We start from the raw sequence: 13,935 nt of genomic DNA on the forward strand, positions 1-13,935 counted from the left end.
TTTGTTTTCTGTGAGTGTGTGTGTTTATCTGTCTGTCTGTCTGACGTACCCTAGGCCATCCTCAAACTCCTGATCCTCTGCCTCCTGTGTGCTGGGGTTGCAGGCAAGCCCCACCATGCTCATCATCAGCACCTACAGTGTAGTCATTCAAGGGTTAGTAACTGTGCAGTGTCTAACCACGTCTCATGTTTGTGTTCATTTAATCAGCACAATTCTGAGATACCAGTTCTACTAAATACCTTGTAACAATGTGAGGAAGCTAAAATGTGAGGAGGCCAAGTAGCCTGTTCAACCTCATAGTTAATGGGGGATCAATGGAGGATTTGTGACCTGGCAGTCTAACCCTGAGGTGCCCATATTTTTACCCTGTCTACTTCCCAATTAAATACACAATTAAATGATCTGCTTCAGTTTTTTGTTTTGTTTTAGAGGTAGGTTCTTGCTCTAGCCCAAACTGGTCTGAAACTCACTATGTAGTCTCAGGGTGGCCTCAAACTCACAGTGATCCTTCTACCTCTGCTGTGATTAAAGGCCACCATACCCAGCCCTCTTCAGTTTGTTTGTTTGATTGTTTTTGTTTTTGTTTTTTGGTTTTCCCAGTTAGGGTCTCTAGCTCAGGCTGACCTGGAATTCACTGTGTAGTCTCAAGGTGGCTTCTAACTCACCACTGGGATTAAAGGCATGCTTCATCACAGCCTGAGAGAAAAAGAGGTAGACAGAGAGAGAAAGATTGACAGACAGAGAGAAAGAGAGAATGGGTGCTCCAGGGCTTCCAGCCACTGCAAATGAACTCCAAACACATGGGCCACCTTGTGCATCTGGCTTACGTGGGTCCTGGGGAATCGAACCGAGGTCCTTTGGCTTTGCATGCAAATGCCTCAACCACTAAGCCATCTGTCCAGCCCCCTCTTCAGTGTTTAACACAGGGTTTCACTGGCTTGGACTGGATTCAATCAAGATCTGCCTCCCCAGTGCTGGGAAGACAGATATGAGCCTCACCTGCCTTTGAAGGTGCAATTTTGTTTTCCAGGTAGGGTCTCATAGTAGCCCAGGCTGACCTAGAGAGAACTCACTCTGTAGTTCCAGATTGGCCTCAAATTTACAATGATCCTCCTTCCTCTGATTATTGAGTGCTGGGATTAAAGGCATGCACCACCACACCCGGCTTGTAGGTGTTTCTGATGTACAAAAGAGAACTGGGGCTAGAGAGATGACTTAGCCATTAAGGCGTTTGCCTGCAAAGCCAAAGGACCCAGGTTCAATTCCCCAGTACCCACCTAAGCCAGATGCACAAGGGGACAAGGGGGCGCATGCATCTGGAGTTTGTTTGCAGTGGCTGGAAGCCCTGGTGTGCCCCCCCTCTCTCTCTGCTTCTTTCCCTGTCTCAAATAAATATTTTTCAAAAAAGGAAATTGAAGTTACCAAAAAAAAAAAAGAAAAAAGGTTAGGAATTTCAGCCTAGTGCTCTAAAAGGACACAGGTTTGAGAAGAGTTTGTGCTATACACATTAATGTGATCTAGATATGACCAGCACAGTGAAGCAGGTTCTAAACTTGGAACAGGAGTCCCTCCATGTCCAGTCCAGTTGGCCTGTTGCACTGAAACTGGGGCAGTGGGGAGGGCATACTGAGGAAGATGGGATCAAGCTGCCTTGCACAAAGCGTGTGGGTCACATTGGCTGTCTCCCAGGCTTGCTTACGGTCATGGAAGGTGATGGAAGGAGGCACAGCACTTGGATGTGGAGTCATAATGAGCAAAACCTGAAAAACTGACTTTTGCTTATTTAACATTAGGACTTAGTTTTGGTCTAAGTTCTGTGTACCTCCCAGGGTGATTGATGTAGTGTGTACCTCTGTCCCAGGGCCTCAGATAGGATTGTTTTCCTCTTCTATTGTATAAGTAGGCACTGTTGTTACCATAAATGCAAAACATGATAAACTTGGGGTTTGTCCTGGCACTTATTTATCTATTAGGCGCCTGGAAGGTAAATCCCTCTGCCATTTTATACCTGAGGAAAAGAGCTTAGGCATATTAGGGACATGCTTAAGAGCATACAGTTTGTAGATGATGGAGCCTAGATTCATGTTCAGAATTGTCTGAGTCTATCATGTGCACTTGTCTTCTAGTTTACCCGTTCCCCTGTCTGTCACAAATCATGTCTGCTCCCAGGCCTAACCGCCTATTTATTGGGATGGTCTGATGCCAGTTGGACACCTGACATTTGATAGTGTTGAACTAAATGAAGGATGGGTGCTTGCTTGTTTGTTGAGACAGGATCTCACTATGTAGCTAACCTAGGCTGTCCTTGATCTTCCTTTTTTAATTTTTCTTTTTACTTTTTCTTTCTTTTTCTTTTTTTTTTTTTTGTTTTTTTTTTTTGTGTGGTCGGGTTTCACTCTAGCTCAGGCTGACCTGGAATTCACTATGTAGTCTCAGGGTGACCTAGAAGTCATGGCAATCCTCTTACCTCTGCATCCTGAGTGCTGGGATTAAAGCCATATGCTACCACGCCCAGCTAAGTGTTTTTAATACTTAATTTAATTAATTTATTTATTAGAGAGAGAATGGGTGTGCCAGGGCTTCTGGCCACTGCAGACGAACTCCTGATGCATGTGCTACATTGTGCATCTGGCTTATGTGGGTATGGGTATTGGGGAATTGAACCTGGGTCCTTAGTCTTCACAGGCAAGTACCTTAACCGCTATGCCATCTCTCCAGCCCCTGGCCTTGATCTTTCTTTCTTTTTTTTTTTTTTTTTAATTATTTATTTGACAAAGAGGGAGATTGAGAATGGGTGTGCCACGGCCTCCAGCCACTGCAAACAAACTCCAGATAGTGTGCCCCTTTGTGCATCTAGCTAACATGGGTCATGGGGAATTGAACCTGGGTCTTTTGGCTTTGCAGGCAAATGCCTTAACAGCTAAGCCATCCCTCCAGCCCCCCAGCCCTTTTTTTTTTTCAAATTTTTATTAAAAACTTCCATAATTATAAAAAATATTCTATGGTAATACCCTCCCTGACCCCACTTTCCCCTTTGAAACTCCATTCTCCATCATACCCCCTCCCCATCTCAATCAGTCTCTCATTTATTTTGATCTCATGATCTTTTCCTCCTCTTATGATGGTCTTGTGTAGGTAGTGTCTGTGTAGCCATTTTGTGTCTGGGGGAAGCATGTTGTAAGGAGTCCTGCCCTTCCTTACATTCTTTCTACCACCTCTTCCACAATGGACGCTGAGCCTTATAAGGTGTGATAGAGACATTACAGAACTGAGTACTCCCAGTCACTTCTTTCTAGCACCATGATACCTCCTGAGTCATCCCAAGGTCACTGCCATCTGACAAAAGAAGATTCTCTACCAAAAGTGAGAGTAGCATTAATGTAAGGGTATGAACATTAAGAGAAGTGCTTACTGGGCAGTTGGATAAGCATAGTATATACGTTTAGCCAGACAGTAGCAGATGTTACACCCCTAGGGCTCATGACTAACTGTGGTGGTTTGAATAGATGGCCCCCAATATATTCTGTTATTTATAGTTTGCAGCTGTAGCCACCTGGCTAGAGGCAATGTCACTGGGTGGATCTTTAGGTGTGGTGGTGGGTTTCAGATTTCAATCTAAAGATATGCAAAGTGGCCTAGCTGGAGTTCCTTAGTGTGCTATGGCTTTTGGCTTTTAGGCTTGTGCTTTTTTCTCTCTCTGCTTGGGCCTGTGAAGGCAGGCCATCTTCTTCTGCCATTTATGGAACTTCCCCTGGATCTGTAAGCTTCAATAAATATCCCTTCCTCCATAACTGTGCCTGGTCTGGAAGTTTATCTCAGCGAACCTGAAGCTGCCTGCTACACTACCCCTGTTTTAAGTTTTCAGTATCAGGGATGTATTCCCTCCCACGGAGCAGGCCTCCAGTCCAATTAGAGGGCAGTTGGTTTCCACCATGACAGACGTCCCACTATTGCACCCGTTGGTTCATTTGGCCTGGCTGGCCAAATATAAGGCTTGGAATATCCACTGTTGAGCATCTTCACTGGTGATCTCTCTGCCATTGAACTCCATGCAGAATGGCTTCTTCCAGCTTTCTGTCAGCTGGTCTACATGGAGAAAGTTACCAGCTCAGTTCAGCAGGAGTTCTCAGTGGACTTGTAGCCCAAGTATGCGGAGTCTTCAGCAATAGGGTCTCACCATCTATTCCTGATGAGAAACCAAGGGCCTCGGCAGTGCTGGCCTTGATCTTTCAATCCCCCTGACCTAGGCTCATGAGTGCTGTGTTTACAAGCATATGCTGCCATATCCAACTTAAGTGATATGAAGAACTGGTGATGAATAAAAGAAAACTCCCTCTTAAGTATGGACAGTTACTGGCTCCTGTGTGTTTTCCTTGGTTTGTTCACATGGGAGAGAACTGAAATTGTCACCTCCTCCTAGGCTGCCAGCATGGAACGGTGCCCCTGAAATGGACTAGATTTCCTTTTCATATATGGACATGTACATACTGCAGCATGCTTGTATAGGTCAGAAGACAATCTTAAGAGTGTTCCACCTTGTATTTACACTTTAAAAGAAATGCTTGCAGGCTGGTGAGATGGCTCAGCAGTTATAGTGCTTGCCTGCAAAGCCTAAGGACCAGGTTCAATTCTCCAGTACCCATGTAAAGCCAGATGCACAGAATGGTACATGCCTCTAAGTTCATTTGCAGTAGCTGGGGGCCTGGTGCACCCATTCTCTCTGTCTTTCTTCTCTCTGTCTGTCTCTGTGCTTTCAAATAAATAAAAAAATATATTTAAAAAAATTTTTGAGGTAGGGTCTTGCTTTTTAGCTAAGGCTGACCTGGAATTCACTATGTAGTCTCAGGCTGGCCTCAAACTCACAGCGATCCTCCTATCTGGGCCTCTAGAGTGCTGGGATTAAAGGCATACACTAGCACACCCAGTGGAAAAAAAAATTTTTTTTAAAGAAATACTTGCTAGCTTCAGAAATTCCCTTCATCATGCTGCTTTCCTCACAGATGGATGGTACAATTTAGTGCATGTTACTCATTTCGTTCTTCGTACCATTAAAGAGATATCCTTTTATGTGGATATAGGTCCATAGAGAGAGACTAGAAAATGCAATTATATATGATTCTTGAAGACTTTTTAGGGGTGGAAGACCACAGCTGGACCACACTTGATCCTTCTCTGCAGTTTGCTTTTCCATCTAAAGTCCATCATATCTCATGTTACCTTTCCTTATCTGCAGAGATCCTACAGCAAGGAACTATTTGAAGAAGTAATTTCAAAGATGCGGAAGGCAGGGATCAAATCCACAATTGCCATAGAGAAATTTAAACTTCTCGCCGAGAAAGTGGAGGAGATAGTGGCCAAGAACGCACGGGCAGAAATCGACTACAGTGATGCTCCAGATGAGTTCAGAGGCAAGTGGCCCCGTGTTGCCATGCTGGCTGCTTGGATCTGAGATAGCTTTTGATGGCCCAGTGGCATGCTGTAGTTTCTCCTTTTTCTTTGGTGTGCTTGTATGTGAGTGTTTGGATAGTGGATATTGTATGTATGGACATGCACATACCACAGCACACTTGTGTAGGTCAGAAGACAGGCTCAAGAGTGTCGGTCCTCGCTTTCCACCTCGTTTGAGTCAGGGTCTCTCTTACTCATTGCTACCATGACAGCTCTGGGATTCTCCTGACTCTGCCTCCCATTACCATAGGCATGTTGAGATTACAGATGTGCACCACTGTTCTGGCTTTGCATGGATTCTGGGGATCCAAACTCCATTGGGACGAACATCCTTAGCCTGGTTTCAACCCAGAAAACTAAAGATTTTAAAGGCAGCTTTGTCTTTGTAAATGAGGGGATTCATACTTTGGGAGAATTCTTGAGAAGTCCTAAGATAAGGGATCCAGGTCTGGTGAGCCTGCTGCCTGTCCCCGCATCTTTTCTCTCTTTTCTCCCAGCAGTCGTGACACAAGGGTACTTGCCCTTCTGTTGTCAAAAGCACACACACGTGCCTATCTCGTGCTGACCTACATGCAGCAACCTGGTAGAGACCATTCGGTATCTCTGTTTGAATGTGTCTTCACAAGTAGGAGAGGGGGTCCTTTGTTCTTGTTCAGTTCTAACCTCCATCAAGTTAGTTTGCTTGGCTTTGTCCCCACAGACCCTCTGATGGACACCCTGATGACCGACCCTGTTCGGCTGCCTTCTGGTACTATCATGGACCGTTCCATCATCCTGCGGCACCTACTCAACTCCCCTACTGACCCCTTCAACCGCCAGACCCTGACCGAGAGCATGCTGGAACCAGGTAGGGAGGCACAGCTTGCCTCACAGTGCTGGTATCAGTGCCAGTAAGAGTGACCAGATCCACATACCAGAGGTTAGCCCAAAGTTAAAACCAGGCCAATAATCCCAGCTACTTTAGAAGCTTACACAGGAGAATCAGAAGTTTAAGACCTGCCTAGGCTACTGTTCTCAAAATTTTTATTGATTTATTTGAGCGAGAGAAAAAAAAGCAGAGAGAGATAGGGGCAGATGCACAATGGTTGTGCCACGGCCTTCAGCCACTGCAAATGAACTCCAGACACATGTGCCACCTTGTGCATCTGGTTTATGTGGGTCCTGAGGAATCAAACCAGAGTCCTTTGGCTTTGCAGGCAAGCACCTTAACCACTAAACCATTTCTCCAGGTCCCTTTGGTTTTGTTTTTCAAGGTAGGGTTTCACTGCAGTTCAGGCTATATAGAATTCACTATATAGTCTCAGAGTGGCCTCAAATAGCACTCCTCCTACCTCTGCCTCCCAAATGCTGGGATTAAAGATGTGCACCACCACACCAAGCAAAAAAAAAATTATTTATTTGAGAAAAAGAAGCAGACATATATGTAGGGAGAATGGGTCTTTAGCCTCTGCATACAAACTCCAGATGTGTGCATCTGGCTTGCATGAGAACTGGGAAATTGAACTCTGGTCATTAGGCTTTGTAGGCAAGTGCCTTAGCCACTGAGTTATCTCTCTGCTACCCTCCCCCAAGTTATTTTTATTTTTATTTATTTATTTTTTTTGAGAGAGAGAAAGAGGCAGATAGAGAATGGGTGTACCAGGACCTCCAGCCCCTGCAAAGAAACTCCAGATGTGTGCGACCCATGTGCATCTGGCTAACGTGGGTCCTGGGGAATCGAGCCTCAAACCAGGGTCCTTAGGCTTCATAAGCAAGTGCTTAACCGCTAAGCCATCTCTCCAGCCCACCAAATTTTTATTTGTTTGTTTTTCTAGGTAGGGTCCCACTCTAGCCCAGGCTGACCTGGAATTCACTATGTAGTCTCAGGGTGGTCCTCCTCTCTCTGCCTCCCGGGTGCTGGGATTAAAGGCTTCTGTCCACTACAAGCTGAAGTGCCTCCCATCTGCAGCATTAATTCCCCTTGCTTATCCCCTCAGTGCCAGAGCTGAAGGAACAGATCCAAGCGTGGATGAGAGAGAAGCAGAACAGTGATCACTAAGCCGTCCCACCATCCTCCTCTGCTGGAAGCAGCCAGGCCAGCGAGGCAGACCACGGCAGTAGCTGCCACATGAAGCTGCTGCTCAATGTGGCCCGACACCGAGAGCCCACCTCAAGTGACCAAACATGCAGATGTGAAGGGCCTGAGTGAGAAGAGGAGCCCGGTTCCTGTACATATATTTAAGTGACACGTGGTCAAAAGCTTGAGGGACGAGTTTTATGATTGCTTGCGTAGTAAAGCACGTCCTTCACCTGTCACAGTCAGGGGCTTTTGCAATGACAGTCTTAGTGATGACACGTGGGTCTGGGCAGCATCCCTTCATTTTTTGTTTTGTTTTGTTTTGTTTTGAATCCAGTATCCGTTGATTTGATTGTGGTTAGAGAACTCGGACATTTTGCTGCTAAAGAATCTCCCCTCCTGACCCTTCATGCACTGCTGTGGATTTTTTAAAAAGAAACAAAAGTACCCTTTTCCTGCCCTCCACACATATACTCCGTGAGATTACCGTGCCTGCGACAAAGTGTTAATCTTGGATCGTATTTTTATATCATATTCACATATTTGTTTTTTTAATTGGTATTAGACGACATGATTAATAAAAAGGCAAGATATTTTCAGAATTTGAATTTCAGTTTTTTTCTTTTCTTTTGAAATATCCCTTTAATATTTTTTTTTTAATTGTAATGAAGAGAATCCTGTTGCTCTGGTCCTTCCAACAAGCCCTGGGCGAGGAGCCTAAGGAACAGTGCAGCAGTGGAATGGCTTAAGTAGATCAGGATGTCTGTGACTTACGGGTTTGAGTGGGATGAGGGTTGATTTTTTTTTTTCTTTTTTCAATGCTATGCGACAGTTCCAAACCTTTATCATTACCCTACGAGGGTAAATCAGTTCCTCAATACAGGGTTCATTTGTGACCTTTGGGGTTTGGCCTTACCAAAGCAAAAAAGGGTGCAAGAAATGTGGAAGTCTTGTCTGCTTGTTAACACACAGACAAACAGCCACACACGCACACAAGCAGAAGACGTTTTGTATTACCGATCCCTACTCAACATACTTGAATTCTTGAATTTCCTTTGGGGTAAAAAAGGATTTGAAACCATAAAGTGTTTTGAAGAAATGAAGTCTACAAAAACATACTTTCTTTTCCTTTTTTCTCCCTCCACAGACAATGTCCTCTGTTAAATTCCTAACTACAATAAATGGTGATACACATTCAGAAAGAATCTTCTGAGTCTTTGTTTTGGTCAAAAAAAAAGGCATGGGAAATGGGAAAACCAAGGAAGTGTACCTATGGGGAATTACTCCTTTTGGATCTGATTAGAAGTTTTAAAAATGAAACTTCCTGTCTCCATCAGTCTTGATGTTACATGTCTTTCTCATTTCACCGTCTGTTGCCCTAAGGGGACTCAACATTGTCATATGACATCTTCTGTCTGCCAGGTGTTACTTGGTCTCAGAGATTTCCCTGACCGAGGTTTTATGTCTGCTCTCTTGGGCACATCTGAACACAGTGCCTCCTCCTCACCACCCCCCACGTGAATACACCTGTTTATTGCAGCAAATTCTATGATTTTGAATATACATAATTGTTTTGTTTTGGTTTTTGACGTAGGGTCTCACTCTAGCTCAGGCCGACCTGGAATTCACTGTGTAGTTTCAAGCTGGTCTTAAACTCACAATGATTCACCTACCTCTACCTCCCGAATGCTGGGATTAAAGGCATGCCCCACCATGCTGACTGGATTTGAATTTTTTTTGTTTTTTTGGTTTTTTTGTTTTTTTGGTTTTCAAAATAGGGTCTCACTCTAGCTCAAGCTTTCCTGGAATTCACTATGTAGTCTGTAGTCTCAGGGTGGCCTCAAACTCATGGGGATCCTCCTACCCCTGCCTCCCAAGTGCTGGGATTAAAGGCGTGTGCCACCATGCCTGGCTTTGAATATTTTTATTTATATTGGTGTATATATGGGCATGTCAGGGTCTCTTGCACCTACCACTGAAGGCCAGACTCATGTACTACTTTGTGCCTCTAGCTTTACATGAGAACTGGGGAATTGACCCTAGTGCAACAGGCTTTGCAAGCAAGCACGTTTAGCCACTGAGCCATCTCCCCAGCCCAGTTACAACAAATGTTAGACAATATAAGTAAACAAAAAGAAAATACCAGCGAGGCATGGTGGCACACACCTTTAATACTAGCATTTGGAAGGCAGAGGTAGGAGGATTCGCCATGAGTTCGAGGCCACCCTGGTACTACATAGTGAATTCCAGTTCAGCCTGAGCTAGAATGAGACCCTACCTCGAAAAACCAAAAAAAGAAAAAAATCCCAAGATGCTGGGCATAGTGGCAGTGTCACCTGCCTTTAATCTCAGCACTAGGGGCAGAAGTAGGAGGATCGCCATGAGATCACGGCCACCCTAAGACTGCATAGTGAATTCCAAGTCAGCCTAGGCTACAGTGAGACCCTGCCTAGAAAAGAAAAAAGAGCGCTTGCCTGTGAAGCCTAAGGACCCCGGTTCGAGGCTCGGTTCCCCAGGTCCCACGTTAGCCAGATGCACAAGGGGGCGCACGCGTCTGGAGTTCGTTTGCAGAGGCTGGAAGCCCTGGCGCGCCCATTCTCTCTCTCCCTCTATCTGTCTTTCTCTCTGTGTTTGTCGCTCTCAAATAAATAAATAAATAAATTTTTAAAAAAAGAAAAAAAAAAAAGAAAAAGATTCCGGGCTGGATGATTTAGTGGTGAAGGTGCGTGTCTGTGAAGCCTAAGAACCCAGTTTTGATTCCCCAGTACCCTTGTAAGTATGCATCTGGAATTCATTGCAGTACCTAGAGGCCCTGATTGCCTGTTCTCTATCTGCCTCTCTCTTTTTAAGATTTTATTTATTTATTAGAGACAGAGAGAGAGTGTGTGAGAATGGGTACACCAGAGCCTCTAGCCACTGCAAACGAACTTCAGATGCATGTGCCACCATGTGCATCTGGCTTTCATGGGACCTGGAAAATCAAATCTGGGTCCTTAGGCTTCACAGGCATGCACCTTAACTGCTAAACCATCTCTCCAGCCCTCTTTCTTTTTTTGAGGCAAGCCCAACAGACTGGCCTTTTTCTTTATGCAAAAGAGAGAAGAGAGGGAGAGAGAAATAGTGCAACAGGACCTTCAGCTACATCAATCAAACGCCACATGCATTCGACCCTTTGTGCACATGTGTGACATTGCATGCTTGCGTCACTGTGCATATGGCTTACGTGGGACCTGGACAATTGAACATGAGTCCTCAGGCTTCATAGGCAAGCACCTTAACTGCTAAACCATCACCAGCCTGCCCTCTCAAATATATTTACATATATTATCCCTATAATCTCAATATGTAGGTGACTCTGCTGATCTAGGTTCTTATATATAAATTACCCCTATAATCTCAATATGTAGATGACAGATGACTGCTAATCTAGGTTCTTTTTTTTTTTTTTTTTTTGGTTTTCAAGGTAGGGTCTCACTCTAGCCTAGGCTGACCTGAAATTAACTATGTAGTCTCAGGGTGGCCTCAAACTCACGGCAATCCTCCTACCTCTGCCCCCCAAGTGCTGGGATTAAAGGTCTGCGCCACCACGCCTGGCTAATCTAAGTTCTTTTATATATATTATCCCTATAGTCTCAGTATGTAGGCGACTCTGCTAATCTAGTCATATATATATATATGCATATATTCCCTATAATCTCAATATATAGGGTGACTCTGCTAAATGTAGGCTTGCTTACTGTGCACATACCTATAAAAGTACCCACTTTCCTAGCAGCTGGCATATTGATCTCACAGATGTGGACTGCTTGTCTCTTCATCCAGATTAGAAACCACAGGAAGCTCTATTTCAATCCCTCATGAATGTCATAAAATGCCGCTCTGTGTTAAATCCCACATGCACTCTCTGTGAATTTTCAGAATTCAGGGGTTCCAAGGACCTTCTGTTGAGAATGGCAGTGGGGCATGGATACAGTCAGTCTCCCTGCGTCTAGAGGGAAGATGTTTGGGATTTCTGCTCTTTGAGTTTGAGGGTCACCATTTTACGTAAACTTGTGTTTGCCTTCAATGTTTTAATTATAAATATTAAAATCCAAAATATGGGGCTGGAGGGATGGCTTAGCAGTTAAGGCATTTGCCTGCAGAGCCAAAGGACCCAGGTTCAATTCCCCAGGACCTACATTAGCCAGATGCACAAGGGGGCACACGCATCTGGAGTTTGTTTGCAGTGGCTAGAGGCCCTGGCATGCCCACTCTCTCTGCCCCTCTTTCTCTGTCAAATGAATACAAATAAAATATTTTTTTAACCCAAAATATTTCAAAAGTAGGTCTGGACTGGAAGAGAAAGGAGAATCTATCAGCCAAAGGAAGGTCCTTGAGAGGCAGGTGATAAAAAATAGCTTCAAGAGGCACCACAGTGTTGAGAAGTGACAGAGGAGTGCTCAGCACTGAAATATCTCTATCACATCTTCCAAGGCTCAGGGTCCATTGTGGAAGAGGTGGTGGAAAGAATGCCAAAGGAAGGGTAGGACTCCTTACAACGTGCTCCTCCAGACACAAAATGGCCTGGATATCCATGACCTCACAGTGCCTGACACTACCTACACAAGACCATCATAATAGAAGGAAAAGATCATGACATCAAAATAAAAGAGAGACTGATAGAGAGGGGAAGGGATATGATGGAGAATGGAGTTTCAAAGGGGGAAGTGGGGGAGGGAGGGAATTACCATGGGTTATGGTTTACAATTATGGAGGTTGTCAATAAAAAAAATATTTAATTTTTTTGTTTATTTATTTGAGAGTGACAGGGCAGAGAGAGAGAGAATGGGCACATCAGGGCTTCTGTCAAATGAACTCCAGATGCATGGATGCTGGAGGAGGGGAAAGAAAATTAAAAGGTCATCAAAGTAGGAAAAGGACTAGTTGGAAAGATGAGGTTCTAAAGAGGAGGAATGGGGGGAGGAGGGGATTATGATTGTAATACATATATACATTATCAATTTAGGGGCAGAGAGATGGCTCCGTTGTTAAAGGTGCTTGCATGCAAAGCCTGATGGCCTAGGTTCAATTGCTCAGTACCCACATAAAGCTAGATATGCACAAAGTGACACATGCATCTGGCGTTCATTTGCAGCGGTAAGAGGCCCGATACACCTATTCTCTTTCTCACAAATAAGAGGAGTGAAACCCTACCTCAAAAAAAAAAAAAAAAAAAAAAAAAAAAAAAAAAGCCGGGTATGGTGGCACACGCCTTTAATCCCAGCACTCAGGGAGGCAGAGATAGGAGGATCACTGTGAGTTCAAGGCCACCCTTAGACTACATAGTGAATTCCAGGTCAGCCTGGACTAGAATGAGACTTTGCCTCAAAAAAAAAAATGTGTTTGCTTTAGCTCATGGTCCTGGAGGTGGAGAAAGCCAAGAACATGATTGAAGGCTCTGTTTGGCTTGTTCTAGTAAGGATATTGTGTGGAAAGGCAAACAGGCAAGACAAGACCACCTACTTTTTGACAACCTGCTTTGTGTGGCCACTGAGCCAGCCTGTGAACAGGGCTTATTAGTGTTCTCAGCACCTCTCAGTCTTTCCATCATTTCTCAACACTGTTGCACTGAGGCAAAATTTCAACATTAATTTTTTAAAAAGTCACTTTGGAGGCTGGAGGGATGCCTTAGCAGCTAAAGTGCTTGCCTGCAAAGCCTAAGGACCTAGGTTCGATTCCCTAGAACCCACGGTGGTGCATGTATCTGGGGTTCGTTTGCAGTGGCTAGAGGCCCTGGCACGCCCATTCTCTCTCACTATCTACCTCTTTCAAATAATTTTTTTTTTTTTTTTTTTTTTTTTTGGTTTTTCAAGGTAGGGTCTCACTCTGGCTCAGGCTGACCTGGAATTCACTATGTAGTCTCAGGGTGGCCTCAAACTCATGGCGATCCTCCTACCTCTCCTGAGTGCTGGGATTAAAGGCGTGCACCACCACCCTGGCTCAAATAATTTTTTTTATTGACAGGTTCCATAATTGCATACAATATTTGTGGTAATTCCCTCTCTCCTCCTCACTTTCCCCTTTGAAACTTCACCTTCCATCATATCCCCTAATATTTTTTTAAATATTTTGTTTATTTTATTTATTTATTTATTTGAGAGCGACAGACAGAGAGAAAGAATGGGTGTGCCAGGGCCTCCAGCCACTGCAAACAAACCCCAGACGCATGCGCCCCCTTGTGCATCTGGCTAACATGGTAACTGGGAAATCGAGCCTCGAACCAGAGTCCTCAGGCTTCACAGGCAAGCACTTAACTGCTAAGCCATCTCTCCAGCCCCCCTAAATTTTTTTAAATCACTTTGGGGCCTGGAGAGATGGCTTAACAGTTAAGGTGCTTGCCTGAGAAGCCTAAGAACTCGTGTTCAAATCTCAAGGTCCCACATAAGCCAGAT

At 44.5% G+C, this 13,935-nt stretch overlaps 1 protein-coding gene across 4 annotated transcripts in view; it reads left to right on the top strand.

Moving 5' to 3' along the window:
* Positions 1-8,706, top strand: part of Ube4b (ubiquitination factor E4B) — a 147,237-nt gene extending 138,531 nt beyond the window's left edge. For all 4 annotated transcript variants that reach the window (XM_045149286.1, XM_004657660.2, XM_004657661.2 and 1 more), the window contains 3 exons: positions 5,234-5,408; positions 6,149-6,295; positions 7,425-8,706. In XM_045149286.1, the coding sequence (XP_045005221.1) occupies positions 5,234-5,408; positions 6,149-6,295; positions 7,425-7,486 (384 nt within the window). In that variant the 3' untranslated portion in view covers positions 7,487-8,706. The remainder of the gene's footprint in view (positions 1-5,233; positions 5,409-6,148; positions 6,296-7,424) is intronic.
* The last annotated feature ends 5,229 nt before the right edge of the window (positions 8,707-13,935 follow it).

The sequence above is a fragment of the Jaculus jaculus genome, chromosome 5 (genome assembly GCF_020740685.1).
Source record: "Jaculus jaculus isolate mJacJac1 chromosome 5, mJacJac1.mat.Y.cur, whole genome shotgun sequence".
Taxonomy (NCBI): Eukaryota; Metazoa; Chordata; class Mammalia; order Rodentia; family Dipodidae; genus Jaculus; species Jaculus jaculus.